This window comes from Denticeps clupeoides, chromosome 1, assembly GCF_900700375.1.
Source record: "Denticeps clupeoides chromosome 1, fDenClu1.1, whole genome shotgun sequence".
Lineage (NCBI taxonomy): Eukaryota > Metazoa > Chordata > Actinopteri > Clupeiformes > Denticipitidae > Denticeps > Denticeps clupeoides.
Genome location: NC_041707.1, coordinates 8,895,562 through 8,911,062, shown reverse-complemented (window position 1 = coordinate 8,911,062; position 15,501 = coordinate 8,895,562). Strand labels below are relative to the sequence as shown.

Here is a 15,501-nt window from a genome sequence, read left to right as displayed (position 1 = left end):
CAAGATCACCTCACATCAACACTTTCAGATGGACGAATAAATTGGGCCAATAATCCCAACTGATTATTTTTAAAAACATATATGATCTTATTAAATATAAATAATAAATAAAGTGAAGTGATTGATTCATAATAGGGGCAGGGGCATTCATGAAGTACCAATGGAGAAACATGGCAGCCAGGACAGCTCCGGCAGTTCACTGACCCCTCTCCATATCTCACACTCAGTCAGTATTTATTAGTGCAAAAGGCTGGACTTGCCAACTCTATAAACCTGCACTAAATCATCTCTATTTTATTCCACTACACCAGGCACACCTGGGAGCCTTTCTACTTCTCAGCATAGAAAAGGTCTCTCTGTGGGTCAAAAACGGTGTGGCAATAAAAGCCTGGGTGTTGCAAGGCAAGACAGATTTGATACCAGACACCTCAGCAGTTTATGTTCAATCCGGCACTTCAACGGCACCTTTTCTGTCAGATGGTTTATTGCATTATCCAATTTTGGCATACGGCTCAGGGTCAGCTCACTCTGGATTGCATCCATTATGTTCATCAACAGTGACCTTGAACAGCTATTAGCAGTGAACAGTTGTTATTAGACCATATTGACCCGTGATATTACCATTGGCAGTGGTGGCCAAGCGAGTTAGAAAGTGGACCAGAAGAAACACCAGAAGAAAGCAGATATTTAGGAACAGAGACTGGAGCATCTGAGACAATCAGAACCAAAGCTGTTCTGAAGCCTCTGGAGGACTCGTAGTGTTATTACTTTTCATTTTAATCTGGTCAATATGTGATGTGCATGGAATGAGCAGGACTATCGGTACACTGTTAAATATCACGTCCTGGTGAAACGGGGGTCATACTACGCTACAGGAAACTTCCTCCACATACTAGAGAATGCCACAGGCATCTGTCTTTGTTTTGCGACTCGTCATGGTTTCTGCCCTCGTCTCCTGCTTGTGCTAATCGCGGGTGAGTGCTGCTATATTTTTAGCTCTCCCTGAGGGAAGAGCCTTCACACCTCACAGTCTAATGCACTCATAACTGACACACCACTTTTACAGAATCACTAGGCCAACAGGATGAGCAGAGGCTTAACCAATGAGCTGTTGACATAACCAACAAGCTTTGGGCATCATGAGCACATTTAAAAACATATATATTATTATTAAAATTATTATTATAAGCATTGATTATAAAATATGCAAAATGCATGGTCATGATGGCAGAGTGGACATCAGACTGGATGCTGTACTCACTTGTGCATGTGCTCCACTCCAGCAAAGATCATAATGCCGTACGTTAGGCCACTTTGAACCAGGAAGTGTAAGGCATACCTATGAAACGAGAAAAGTGTTACTATGAAAATGTCAATGTAAAAAAAATGTGATTGTTTCTGTTATTCTTAACACTGATAGAATCATATTTTTTGCTACTGCCTAGGCCTTGTTTTATTGATTTCAAAAGGTGGCACCATCAACAAGCAACCTACTATACAGTAGGACTGACAAAAAAAAAAAAAAAAAAAACTAAACGGCAGCTACATTTAGGCCAGACAAGTTTCGCATCGCAATTCTAATCCAGTCCCTATGCCTGCGAGGGAGTTCTCTCCTGATGCGGCTTCACTGTTAAAGACCCTCAACAACAAATACAGGGTGACCTTTACATCATGTACGATGATCCAACAAGCTCTGAGGGAGCAGAAGGGCCACAATGTGACTCAAACCAACAAAACAGCAGGAGAGACAGACAGAGAAGGGCACGGGAGGAGAGGAGTCTAAAAATGTGAACCAAGGCAATACATCACTTCACCCTGACTACTGTGCCACATCTCAGGCATCCTAAAACCTGAGAACAAAAAATATGTACCTTACAAGTTTGAGAGTTAACTGGTTGGTCACTGGTATTCTAGAACCCCACCAATTTACCCTCAAGCAGCATTATTCAAGCATCAACCATAATCAGCCCCTCATCAGTGGTCTTCTAAACCACTTCTTCCACTGTCAGTAGTTGTGACATGGCCTGGTCTCTAATTATTTCTGCCAGAGGAGTTGTGGAGAGGGGAATCATTATGCCATAAAGATCAGAAACAGGGCGCAGTGGCCTTGTTTTTAATCCCGGCAGCCCACGGCGTCTCTGTGATGGTGTGGTTTAATCAGCTGCTGCTCTTGTGCTGAGACGAACCAAGGAAGGTTCCTGTACTCAGGCCCCACAACAACATTAACCCCACTTACTGTGCTCAAACCGCCCAGACGTAAGTTGGACAGACATGGTCCAGCTAAGGGAAATACGGGGTCTGAATATGGGGGAGCTGGTGGGAATCCATTGTTACTGAGACAAGAAAATGAAAGTTCTCAGCAAGAGCTAAAAATGGACACTGCAATGCATTTGATGGTGAGATAATGAATGCAGAATTACAAAATATCAGTAAGTTTTATAATTTAAAGATGACAAAAATAATATTTTCAATGAATATGGAATAGACAGTTCCACACTTCCATAAAACACAGATCTCAAATCTTTTTAAAAACCCTAGAACAGTACAGAACCCTAGTACAATTATTTCTTTGTTTGGACCTTTGGACACATTAGCATTTTAATAGAAAATACTGGGCATAGTAATAAAAAAATAATAACACTAGAGGAAAGAGGAAACAGAGTTTAATCATGACACTGGTCATATAATTATAATTTTTTTAATATTAAGAAATTTTTTACACCATTTCAGTTTCATCAGTCTTTGTATGATATTACAAATCCAATAAATCCATTATGTTTTCTACATCTAGCAATTAACAGTTCCTGTCAAATCAAGAAGTGCCATTTTCTTTATTTAACGTTGCAAAATAGTATCTCTTCTGACTCACAGCTCCAATTTTCTGCATGACTTACATCAGTGTCATATGCTTATGACAAGATTACAAGTCATGAGTTCTAAGTGGTTTCTAACCATGATTTTTTTTTTGCTGAACGGCACTCTCTTAATCAGCACTGCAGTTCATCCAGTGCATTTTCTCCATGTGCCAAGTGAAGGGTGCCGTTTTCAACATCTAAACTACACCACAGTAAGAATCCCAAGGAAGAAAAGTGCTAAAGCTGTTAGTGAAGACAGACACATACATTTACGGCATGTAGCAGATGCCCTTATCCAGAGGAACTTACAATCAGTAGTTACTGACAGATCCCGGAGTATCATGAAGCGGGTTAAGTGTCTTGCTCAGGGACACAATGGTAGTAAGGGGGGTTTTGAACAAGTGACGTTTGACTTTGTTACCCACTAGTCTACTACCAGCCCAGTAGCAACACCTCATAGCTGAAGAGTTAAGAGACTACAGCGTCCTACTATCACACTAGACACTAATAAAATGGCACCTGATGCGTGTTTCTAAAGCAAGTTTCAAACAGGTGAGTCCAGATAACTAATGCAGGAATGATGAAGCAGCTGGCCTGAAGAAGCATGTGGTCCAGAATCCCTGTTATCCCTGTTAATCTTGATCTATTCAATTTTTAACATGTCATCTGTTAGAAAGTTTAATGGGCATAATGTGAGGCCATGTTTCATTTTCACCTTAAATTATCAAGCAGTGCTCCTCTCACAAAAAACATTCTGCATTCTCCACTTCCCAGGGCAGCTCAGAGAGAAAAAGTGCAGCATAAACCCACTGGCACACATCCACTGGGCCACGGCCATTTATAACAGCGAACAGCTCTCTAATTGAATATCAATTACCCCCCTATCGACCCGTCTGCCACGACCAGGGATGGATGTGGGCATACTCATACTCACCAGCCAAAGCAGAAGAGGGCCAGGTAGAAGCCCAGCAAGGTGGCCACCACATGCCTGATGAAGGGACTGGTCTTGCTGGGGTGCAGGTAGAGGCGGAACCAGAAGGCAGTGGCTAGGGCAAACAGCTGGCAGACCACAAAGTTTACCTGAGAGGGTCACGTGCACACACACACACACACACAGCTGGTCACTAAAACGTCCATCAACAGGTTTGACAAGTCATGTGGGGGCGTCATGAGTTTTACTGCTTAGCAAACACAATTTGGGGAAGGAAGGAAGTTGGTGGGCTGGGGTCATGAAAAGCATGTCATACATGTCGAAGAAATAAATCATTCTGGACTGAAAAGACCCACAGTGGCGGTGGTGATAAGGACTTCAATAAAGAAATAAAGCCCTGGTTTCCTATTACTCTACCTGTTACACACAAAGGAGAGCGTGCACACACTTACGCAACAATCTTTCATATCGGCTAACACGGTATTACTAGGCCATTACAGCGGACGCAGCCGCTATCAGCGCCAAATGAAAAGGAGTAAATTGCTTACGACCGCCGCTCCCCTGGGCGTCTCCATATGTACACAGAAACAGAGCACAACACACTGCTCACCCCGCAGTGATTCATAACAGGCTGACACGCCCATATTACTTTCCTCACCGCACGCGATGTAGAGCTTCGCGTAGTTGACTAGCTTCAGACACATTCCAGAGCAGGAGGAGGAACATCATGCGAAAGTAACTGTACGAATGTAATGGTGAAAATGCACAGGTCGCACAACGACTAATCCCGAACACACTGTACCTGTGGGCATAGCTGGCAGCTTATTTATGGTCGGTCTGCTATTCCTTTCACTGTAGAACCAGTGACCTGGAGAAAAACTCTTGAACCAGCTTTACTAGAAGCCAGGCAACAACCATTGCAAAACGTACTGCAAAGTCTAATTTATTTTTTATTACTTTGTCGTTATTGTAAATCCCCTCTACTAAATTCAACTAGTATCAGGACAACAGGTCCTTTATGTTTCATGTTGGAAGAATGGGGTTCTTCCATGCTGCCACTCCAGCTCCTGCTACTCGCAGTCAGCCTGGTCGGGAGCTCCGGAGGAAAACAGAAGCACAAATACCAGAGATATGAAGTCAACAGGCACTAAATCAGTCTGAGTGCATGGACTTTTTATCTGCATTATCATAGACAGAACATTGCTGTTCCTTCCACATACAAAACACGCATTCAAAAAAAAAGGTCCTTTTTACTACTGCACAGGAACATTCTTCAAACACTGCGGTAATAAATTAAAGGGTAAGACTAAGTTTGATTACATGCTATAGCAAAGAAACTCACATGAATTAATCAGGCTATAAGGAAAGAGGAATTTCCAAGGGAACAATTGAAAAAAGCAGCATCTCTTTTCTACAGTCGCAGAGGAGATTTGGCATGGACTCCAAGAATTGTTATTTGGATATGACAATAAAAAGATTAAACTTGAACCCTTCTCTTTGAAACCAAAGCTATTTTCAATAGCTTGTGTGAGTGATAGTATTTTCTGATATTTCACCCTGAAATTCATATTTAGTCTCTTCGTTTAGCCGTAAAAAGGCTGCATTCATCACAGCAAAATCTCACACATCGATCCTTGTCGGGACAAAATGGGATGTCTTCTCAAATGGCTGCGGCAGATGTAAAGTGATGCTTGGAAACAGACTGTTTTACATCAGTATGCTTGTACATCCATCTGCAGAAATCATTTGCTCCACCTCAATCCTGGTATTGAGTAGCCATGAAACAAAGACTAAAATTACATTATTGTTGTATTGTAAAGGGGGCATAACAGATTACAGCTCGTAAAGACCACAGCGGACAATGAATAGGGCTAAACCTCACTACCACAGCAGTAAGACTTACAAAGTAGCCCCGCCCACTGCCCACTACCAGGTGCAGTAGTCTTCTACTTCAACACATTTGCATCCTTAAAAACATCCATCTTGCTCCACCAGAGGAGAACAGAGGAAGCACAAGAAACACCTACACTAATGCTGTGATTGGTCATCTGTTGAGAAGTGTAAATTATAGGAGTGGAGAGGCTGGATGTAAGATGGACTACTCAATATCAACATGCCTTCGTATGACATCATTAATTACAACAGGATATATTTTTGTTGATTATGTGTCATCGAATGGTGTATTGTGAAACAGACAAAAACTTGACTTGACCCCCTGAATGTTGACAATAACTGTATGAATATTCAGAGTAAAATATCACATCAAGAGACTAAATCCACTGACAGACATGAAGCGAGTGAGTGAGTGAGTGAACCATCCCAAACCCCACCCACGCACACATATACCCCAATCACCATTCCACCATCTGGCCCCTTGTACGTGACAACTCTAGCGCATGCTTTCGAATGAAACACAAACAAGCAGTATCCCCTCACCTACTGGAAGCTCTGGATTTGGTATCAGACCAGCAGCTCACTCCCCAACGCGGGGTTCTGCTAGTAACCTCAACCTCAGTACACCGACTAAAATCTCCAATTACATCAATTGCCATCAGACCACAGACGCCCAAAGACAGCCACAAAGACACATGGAGATGGATCCAGGTAGCCACAGTTTTGCTTATAACAAAAATACAACACTTCTTGCACCAGAGGCTGTGTTGCTCACTCTAATACCACAAGTGATCCATACAAGACCCCAAGGAAATGTTTACTTAAGCCGCCCAGGGAACCAAAAGGTGACTGTTCAGAAAAGTGTTATGACTACTTAATTTGCGGTGCATTCTTTTATCAGGCCTACATGCTGGTTTCCCCAAGCCTGAAAAACTCAATTACTGCTCACCAAGGGTGATGGGTTAAATGCAGAGGACACATTTCATTGTGTGCACCTTGTGCTGTGCATACACAGCAAGGTATCGCTGTTTGTACTGCACAGTACTAATTTAACTCCTTACTGTGCTACTCCTTACAAATGACTTAATAGAGGGGAAAAAAAAAAAAAAAAAAAAAAAAAAAAACTTTAGAGAATGTGCTCTGCAAATCTCATATCTGCACATGGACCAAGGCTTAAGGATGTCTAACATTCTTTAATTAGCAGGGCAATGAAAGCAAATGAATGATCAATAGCCTTTGTAATTAGTTCCTATCGTTATTCAGTAATTGATGAACAGCACTGTGTTTTGATTTCCTGAACAATATGAAGTGTCACTATCCCTCAGCTTTGCGTGCAGATGTCTTTGATACACATCACCAAAATGAACAAGAAAAAATGCGAATATGTGAACACAATATGAAACCACTCGCCTGCTCAATTGTCGCAATAAGACATTTCATTAGACAAAAAAAATCTTAATATGTAATAAATATGTAATAAAGATTTTTATTATAAATGTGCAAGTGCAATGTAACAGCACTAGTCCATCCTTATAATCTCCACCCCACCCTAAACTTGATTGCAATGGCCAAACCTTTCACAGTCGTATTTATGTATTTGTGAGGATGTTTGTTGCTCAGTAATATCTGTATGCAACGACACAGACTCATTTACCTTTACCTTGGATTTACCTTTGTGTGGAACCTGTGACTGGACCTTTAGATCCATACATGCGTAAGTAGGAACAAACACGGTGACGGAAAATGTGTCATCATAGACAGAGAGCCGGCTCACCCGTACAGGACGACAGCTGCAGCACGCCGTTCCCACAGGAGCTGTCCTACAGTCAATGACACCTCAAAAACCCACAGAATCTCACCATTCCCAGACGCGGAACAGCGGCGTGCATACAGTCCGCCTGCTCACTCTCCCCGGTGCAAAAATAAACCTGTTGGATAACACTGGTTATTCAAGTTGGGAATTTTACGTAAGCCTGCAGACATGAAAACAATAGGCAGTGTTCTGATTCAGGCCGGGTGCGGTACTCCTGGTGAGCTGGAGCAGCTAAAAGCTTGGGAGTCTCTCTCTTATATGACCATCAGCTACCAGATTCTAAACCAATTTAACACTTAAGAGAGGTTCTGATCCAGCATCTTACAGAGTGCATCAACACTCTTATCCAGAGTGACTTACAATTAGAGTCCAAAATCAAGTAAGTCAAGATTGTGTCCATGAGCAAGACGCCCAATGGCAGTAAGTGGGGTTTGAACCTGTGACTTTTGTGGTCTTACATGTGTTTTTGCTTTGCTTTCAGTTTTGCTTCAGAAATCAACAGTTGTGTGAAATCATCACGGACAAAGTTATCACGGACAACATGATTACGCACTAGCCTACAACCACCCTACTAGCATCATCAAATGAGGGAATAACTGTAGGAAAAATGATATTCATCCTTCCAAGATTGGAGAATTCTGGTTTGGAGGACATGTTTGTATCTTATTATCTCAATTCATCACCCCAGGCACACATGATGAGCTGTTAACACATGCACTAATTAAAACCACTTATTCTCGGCAGACTAAGTAAAATTTTCCAGCCAAGAAGATGTTCATCTGAGCCGAAAGGAAGGAAGTGAAGCAAAAAGGGGAGCCACACCTTCAACCAGGCCTCCAGTAAATGAAGACATCACATATGACACAAACTGGGAGTATAACATGGACGAGGTCACCCTGGCATAATGTGTATAGGCTCACCCTCAACCTCCTGCTGCTGCCGGTTTTCTATTGAGGCAATATCGTGGCACAAAATGAGCGTCTGCTACTGTAGCCGCGGCTTCCTGTTCCCAAGCATTTCTCCCAGGGATCAAGAGGGAAAAGGAGGTGTATTATTTTCACATTTTACTGATGGCACATTAACACGGCAGTCGAGGGCAAGTCAGTCAGTCATCACTGAGACCCACAGAGCAAAATTAAAGAATTCCATTTACTCCCCTCTATGTCAAATCATTCACAAACATTAGAAATTAGAGTTGGGACTATGACTGAACGATTTTAAGAAAATCTCATTGCGATTTATTTGACAGATGTTGCGATTGCAAGTCTGTTCAGTGTTCACTATACTATGCGTTTTAAAATCCGTATATAGCATAACAGTACATTGAAAAATGAACTGTGCTATAGGTAGCACACTACAAGTTGAGTGTCCTTGCTCGTGTTTAAGGGGGCGTGGCTTTAACTTAGGACACATCTGATAGGTGAGTATGATTGTCTATCCCTCAGTGACATCGGCACCTGCTGGACCCCTCTGCCCGCAGGGAAGGTCCCCTCGAACCATGAAGAGGGCCGAATAAATGCAGTGGCATCCCATGTCACTGTCACTGAAGTCACTTTCAATGTGGATACCGGAGCAGCACTGTACGCACGGAACGCTCACCACTATACCCACCAAAGCAAGCCACGACCCTACCCCTCATCCACAGTCTGGGGTTGCAAAAACAAACGCGACGGTACTTTGCTAGGTGGCACCTCAGGGTCATTCACCAGATACCAGCACATTTTTTCAGTTTTGCTTCAACAGTTGTGTGATATCAAAGTTATCACGGACAGCATGATTAGCCTATTGTGGGATTCTTGCAACTTCCATCCCCAGCAGACATCTTTGAAATGTTGTTTCAAACACTAATGGAAACTTGAAAGCCAGGCAGTGAGCAGGTTGGAACTGCTGGAATACCAGAGGGGTGAAACTGGTGGGAAAGCTCCACCCCACCATGGGCAACATTTGTCTAATATTGGCACAAAGAGGTCTCTTTGTCGCAAATCTGCAAGCCCTTTGGGCTCTACCCTGAACTGCCATCCGTGCCGCTATAAATAACCTGACGGTTGAGATTTCCTCTGGAGGTCTTCTTGCCATCTCCCTCTCTCAGAAAGGAGAAAAGCAGCTCAGAAATAAAGCGGCCCGCTGGCTTGGAGACAGAGGACTCCCACAGGCTCACACAGGCTTTGCCTTCATGTCCTGTGTGGGCTGGTGCTGGGTTCATCGCAGCTCAAGTGGAGATGAACACGTTCCTTCTGGCTAGAATAAAGAGCTCGACATGGACATGTGTGACATTTACAGTAGATTACAACACAATAAATCATGCACACACACACACACACACACATATACATATGCAAAATTATTACCAGTATTTTATCCCTACATCTGTGGTGGTACATTTTAAGCGCAAAGAGTTTTTTTGTGGCAATCCCCGCTTCAACGTGACACTACTGGCTCTGTAGAGAAGTCAATCCACAGAGAAGCAGACAAGGATGGAAGGAACCGCCGGCTCTTTGTTAGCCTCGTGTGAAATACGCGTCCCTACATGCCATTTGTCAGGCTGGTAGACAGGCCAGGGCAGCTATGAAAATCATTACGCTGCTTCGGGTGGGGCCCTGGAGCGTCACCCGCACCAGCTGGGGGACAGCCTGCTCATGGCCAGAATTCGATCCCAACCTTGCTTCTTCCAAAGAGAGTGTCCCTCGTACCCGCTGGTGACAACAGCATGGCGTGAGGACCAGGCTGCTCAGTCTTTCCAACCGTCTGCTAAGGGTTTATTGGAAGATGTTTAACAAAGCATGCTGATTCTGACATATCACCCCAACACAAAACACAATCCTAGAAATACACCCAGGCCTTCAGTTCAGACTCCTATAATGTACTTAATAAAGTATTTGTAATTAAGTGAAAATAGACCTTAGAAACATTATATTTCTTTAATTAAATAGATTGTTTTACACAGGAATTTTTGTAGTGTGATTTAATGAGTTTCAGGTCAATATAAGCACATCAATCACTTGGACCAGAAGATCACTCAAACCCATGCCTCCACACTATCTACCCTCAGTCACCTTGACCGTTTGACCGATAAGATCTAATAAGTTCATCCTTCATCCAAGTGAATGTCCCTTGAGGTGTTCCCAATATATGCTGAAGTATGTGACATGACCTTGGACCACTGACCGCCCAATTCACCTCTGGGTGAGTTGGCATCATGGCATTCAGTCACATGCTTCTGCTCTTCTTGCACTAAAAACAAAGCAGCATATAAATGCATGGCTGTGAATGGTGCTTCTTCTTAAACATCAGCTCATGGTCTATTCTTCAGAGTGTGAGGATAAAGAACATAAAAATGATACAATACAAGTATTCAATGGGTTTTAGAATTTGATTAAAGGCATAATTAAAAAAAAATAGAATTTTGCTATGAAAAAACAATCAATGGACTTATAAATCATTAAGACAGTTGTTAACTGCTTGTCAGGCTGGCTTTCCAGCCCTGTCCAGTAATGTGAATTTTGCATTTCATTGTTAAGCAATTCAGAAAAATGGCAGCATCATTCCAGACTTTTCCATTTCCTTTTTTTCACCCTCATTCGGTCATGTAGACTTTGCCAGTCTTATTTTAGCCTGTGAATCAGCCCAGTGGATGATAGAACCATTTAGCAGCCACACTGAAATGACTCAGGAATGGCAGGAGAGTCACAGTCCATACCCAAATTATCAGTCTTCCCTTGGGACACGCGCTTGAGAAATCAATCCCTCTGGCTCCGATCAAATTTCCCCTTTATTCAGTGTGTAAGACAGAACAGCACAGTTGTTGGCACACTGGCTATGCACAGGCAAAATGTCCTCTGAATATTAAACATTTAAGGGGGCACGATAGGACCACAGTGGAGCAAGACACAAATGACCAATATCACGATTGCAATTTAATTCACTATATTATGCATATTAAAAACTGTAGCATAACCGTACATCAAAATATGAACAACGCTGTAACTAGCATACCACGAGTGGAGTGCGAGCATCCTTTATGTGGGCATGGCTTTAACATGGGACACATCTGATTGGTGAGCATGACCGTCTATCACACAGGGACATCCGTGCAACGTGATTAGAGAGAGTCTTATCAGTCCCTTAGTGTCCAGAGATCTGCAACGCGATATTATCATCTTACCAGGAGTTATGACTGTCTGAACTTTACTTACTCTGCTGCACGCCCCCTCGGACAGACGGAGTATAATCCTCATTTATTCAAATCATGGTTTTTGTTCGGTTTGTATATATATATCGTTCAGCCCTGCCTGACTGATAGGCAGCCTTCAGCACCACAGGCCGCAATTGGCTGTCAAAATGCGGAAATCACACACAGGCACGACGGGAGAAACTTGGACATTTGAAAGAACACTGGATCTCAATGTTTTGCAAGAACTATCAGGTATAACACTTCCCCCATCTTAAAAGGTACCATTTTTGCCTTTATATATAAGTCTTATTGGTCCCTTTATTCTGTATCTGAAGTCTCTTTCCGAAATACAGCCTTGGTGCAGAATTACAGACACTTTTAGCGAGTCACACCATGAGATTTCCCTACGGACGCTCCATTTCAGTGTCTTTAGCTTAAAATGCTAATAAGGAGGAGTGAGCGGGCATTCGCAGAGTTGACGTCATCAACACCATTCACCCACCACAATGTTTGGTGCAGACAGGAAGTTGTATCTGCGTTTTTTCAGCTAAATAAAATGATCCCATTGCCTCTTCAGAGTCTCGCAAGACAAAACTAAAAACATTTTTTACACCCAATAACAGAGCAACTGCAATCCATGATGGCCTGTGGAGATGTTTCAGGGGAGGGGTGGAAAATTCTCTGAGCAGACATAGCATGAGAAACAGGACGTAACCTTTTTCCTTATGACTACACAAGAGGACAAATTCCAAATCTTTGAAACGCAGAATGACCAAAGCAATCTTTACACATATCGCAGGACATATATCTAGCCACTGCAGGACCATAGACAGGCTAGGAGAACTCATACTAATGTTAAATAATCTCACAAAGTAAAAAAAATGTAAATCTGTAGCATCAGGACACCAACCAGACTCAAACGAGCACTTTGTCTGCCCAAACTAAATGCAAATTCACCTCCATGCATCTGCCCACCAGGAATTATTATGCAAAATCAGACAGAAGCCCTCTAGCCAACTGGTCTGTTGATATGTCCCTCAACTTCTTTTCCTCCCTTTCTTCTTAAATACGTCTCACTCACTCAACTCACTCACTTATGCATCTGTAAACAGATGCGATCACAATGCCAAGGACACAAAAACAAACGGCAATAAATCAGAGCCATTCAGTCAGATGTGATACCATCTGCGCTGGCCCTGATGGCAGTGATTTAGGCCTTCTTCATTTTCTTCAAATATGCACCAGCTCGTAAAGTAAACTCTGGCCTGGGTGTGTGCAAGTAAAACAGCTTGTATTCCTTGTTGTATAGTACTATACGCCAACACAGGGAAACAGGACGAGGCAGTTTCATCATTTCTTAGTTTGTTGCATGGTTCCTGCTGGAAAAAAGCAAATCATGCTGAGATGATATGAATTGGCATTCTTTAACGTTGCAGTCAAAAAGCCAAATCAGATCTGGGCTAACTATGACTGCTAAGGATCTCAATCTACTTCATGCTTTCACAAGATATGTTTTTTTATGATTAGAGCATGAGTGGTCCGATGAACAGTGTTCAGTTTTCTTCGAAACAACTCAAAACTGTGTTCGCGATGGCCAGTGCATCACTAAAGGAACTATTCCAAACACTTGTGCAATTTGCTTCAGGGCGTGACTGCATGTGGGCACTTCCCACAGAATTGTCACACTGTCAGCATAGTACACAGAGCATTCCAGGGAGAGACTTCAGAGACTTTGTCAGCACATGTATACGGCAAGTGCCGACGTTTAAGCCTCTGAAAACCAAGCCCTCCGCGCCTACGGTGAGAAAAACGTCCCGACTCTTTGCCCCACGCAGAGGTCAGAGGTCAGCAACGTGCATGTGCAAAGTAGCTGACTGGCAGGTTGTCATACCCATTCAGAAGCCTGTTACAAATGCCTTAGAGCACATCTCTGCAAAAAGCCGCCAGCCTGCGCATCAAAGATTAAAATCACTGAGAAAATTCGATTACAGAGTCTGCAGAGAGACGTCTTCCGGCGCTCTTCACGCCTGCAGCTGGTTGGACTGTGCAGATGTGACTGGACCGCATCGGTGTCAACCACAGCGCACACAAACACACACAGCTTGGAAGGCAATAACCGAAGCAGAGGACCATTTAAACAAAGTGACTGTTTCTGCCAAGTGCCCTATATAGGGCCTCGATGTGCTAAGATTGGTGCAAAGAGGGCTAGTTTTAAGTGTGGCGTCTTAAATTTGGAGTAGTAATTTTTTTTTTTTTTTTTTTAATAGGACTAGCCAGGTCAGACGGTCCGTTTTGAAGCCGCCCCGTGTCACTGTAGTCCAAACGGCCACTTTCGGCAGCGTTTCTCCTTTTAATAATTTAGCCGGGCTGTTAGCCGCCAGGTATTTGGCAGCAGCGCCCGGGAAGGGGACTGAAAGTCGGGCTGTAACTCGGACATCATTGGGTCACGCGTCGCGGCCCGTGTGCGTGGAAGCGAAACGGTCTCTGAAGAAGAAGAAGAAGAAGGAGGAGGAGGAGGAGGAGGAGGAAAAACATGCCACTTCTGACTGGAAGCGGCACCCGAGTTAGTTCCTGTCGCGTCCGTGGAAAGAGAAAGCCGCTCCGCCGTGGGTTATCTACCTGGTCCAGGGGGAGGTTGACCAGCTCGCTGAGCGGCCGCAGCGCCGCGGAGCCCGTGCAGGAGGTGGTTTCGGTAGCCGCCATGGTCTCGTCTCGTCTCGTCTCGCCTCGCCGCCAGCCTGCGACGCAACTATTCCGGCCCTCCAGCCGCTCGTCGGCGGACGAGCAGCGACGCCTGCCTTTGCAGCTGCCGTAGACGGCGAGGGCGGAGCGAAGCCCCATCCGCTCCGTGGCCCCGCCCAACGCTTTACGTTTACGTAAACGTTGCGCACACTTTGGCTTCCCAGCCTCGTTTCTGTATGAAAAGAGCCATGGAAATAGTAGTCCGGAAATTGTTTAATTGGGACAATTTATTAGGGTGGTAGTAGCCTGGTGTGAAAGACACAGTGAATCTGTGGGGGAAGAAAACCACAAAGTCACAGGTTCAAACCCCCACTTACTACCATTGTGTCCCTGAGAAAAACACTTAACCCTGAGTGTCTCCAGGGGGACGGTGCCTGTGACTACTGATTGTAAGCCGCTCTGGATAGGGGCGTCTGACAAATGCCTTAAATGTTGATTCCTTTTGTCACCCATGCTGAGAAAAGACATAAATGTAGTTAATTCCCTCCCTTCTCCCAATCTGAGGAACATTTTACCTAAAGGATTGGTTAACAATTAATTTAATTACCATACAGGGCTTTCTTCGATTTCATTTAGTGTCTTACTTCACTGTGGAGTATAGGGATTGCATGTAAATATTCACACACACACACACGCACACACACACACACACACACATATACATATACCCACTAGTAGCCTAGTTGGTAACACACTCGCCTATGAACCAGAACACCCAGGTTCAAATCCCACTTACTACCATTGTGTCCCTGAGAAAGACACTTAAAGTTGCTCCGGGGGGGGACTGTCCCTGTAACTGCTGATTGTAAGTCACTCTGGATAAGGGCGTCTGATATATATATATATATATATATATATATATATATATATATATATATATATATATATATATACACACACACACACACACACACACACACACACACACACACACACACACACACACACATATATATATATATATATATATGTGTGTGTGTGTGTGTGTGTGTGTGTGTGTGTGTGTGTGTGTGTGTGTGTGTGTGTGTGTGTATATATATATATATATATATATATATATATATATATATATCAGACGCCCTTATCCAGAGTGACT

General features: G+C 43.4%; 1 protein-coding gene across 2 annotated transcripts in view; it reads right to left on the bottom strand.

Annotated features, from left to right (window-relative positions):
• The window catches only part of mboat2a (membrane bound O-acyltransferase domain containing 2a), a 30,988-nt gene extending 16,511 nt beyond the window's left edge, over positions 1-14,477 (bottom strand). Inside the window, exons 1-3 of one of the 2 annotated variants that reach the window (XM_028992926.1) lie at positions 14,283-14,477; positions 3,790-3,935; positions 1,262-1,339 (exon numbers count right to left, since the gene is read on the bottom strand). In XM_028992926.1, coding sequence (XP_028848759.1) covers positions 1,262-1,339; positions 3,790-3,935; positions 14,283-14,366 — 308 coding nt within the window. In that variant the 5' untranslated portion in view covers positions 14,367-14,477. Of the gene's footprint in view, positions 1-1,261; positions 1,340-3,789; positions 3,936-7,453; positions 7,587-14,282 lie in introns of those variants that run through there. The other variant, XM_028992937.1, reaches the window with a different exon arrangement.
• Between the last annotated feature and the right edge of the window lie 1,024 nt (positions 14,478-15,501).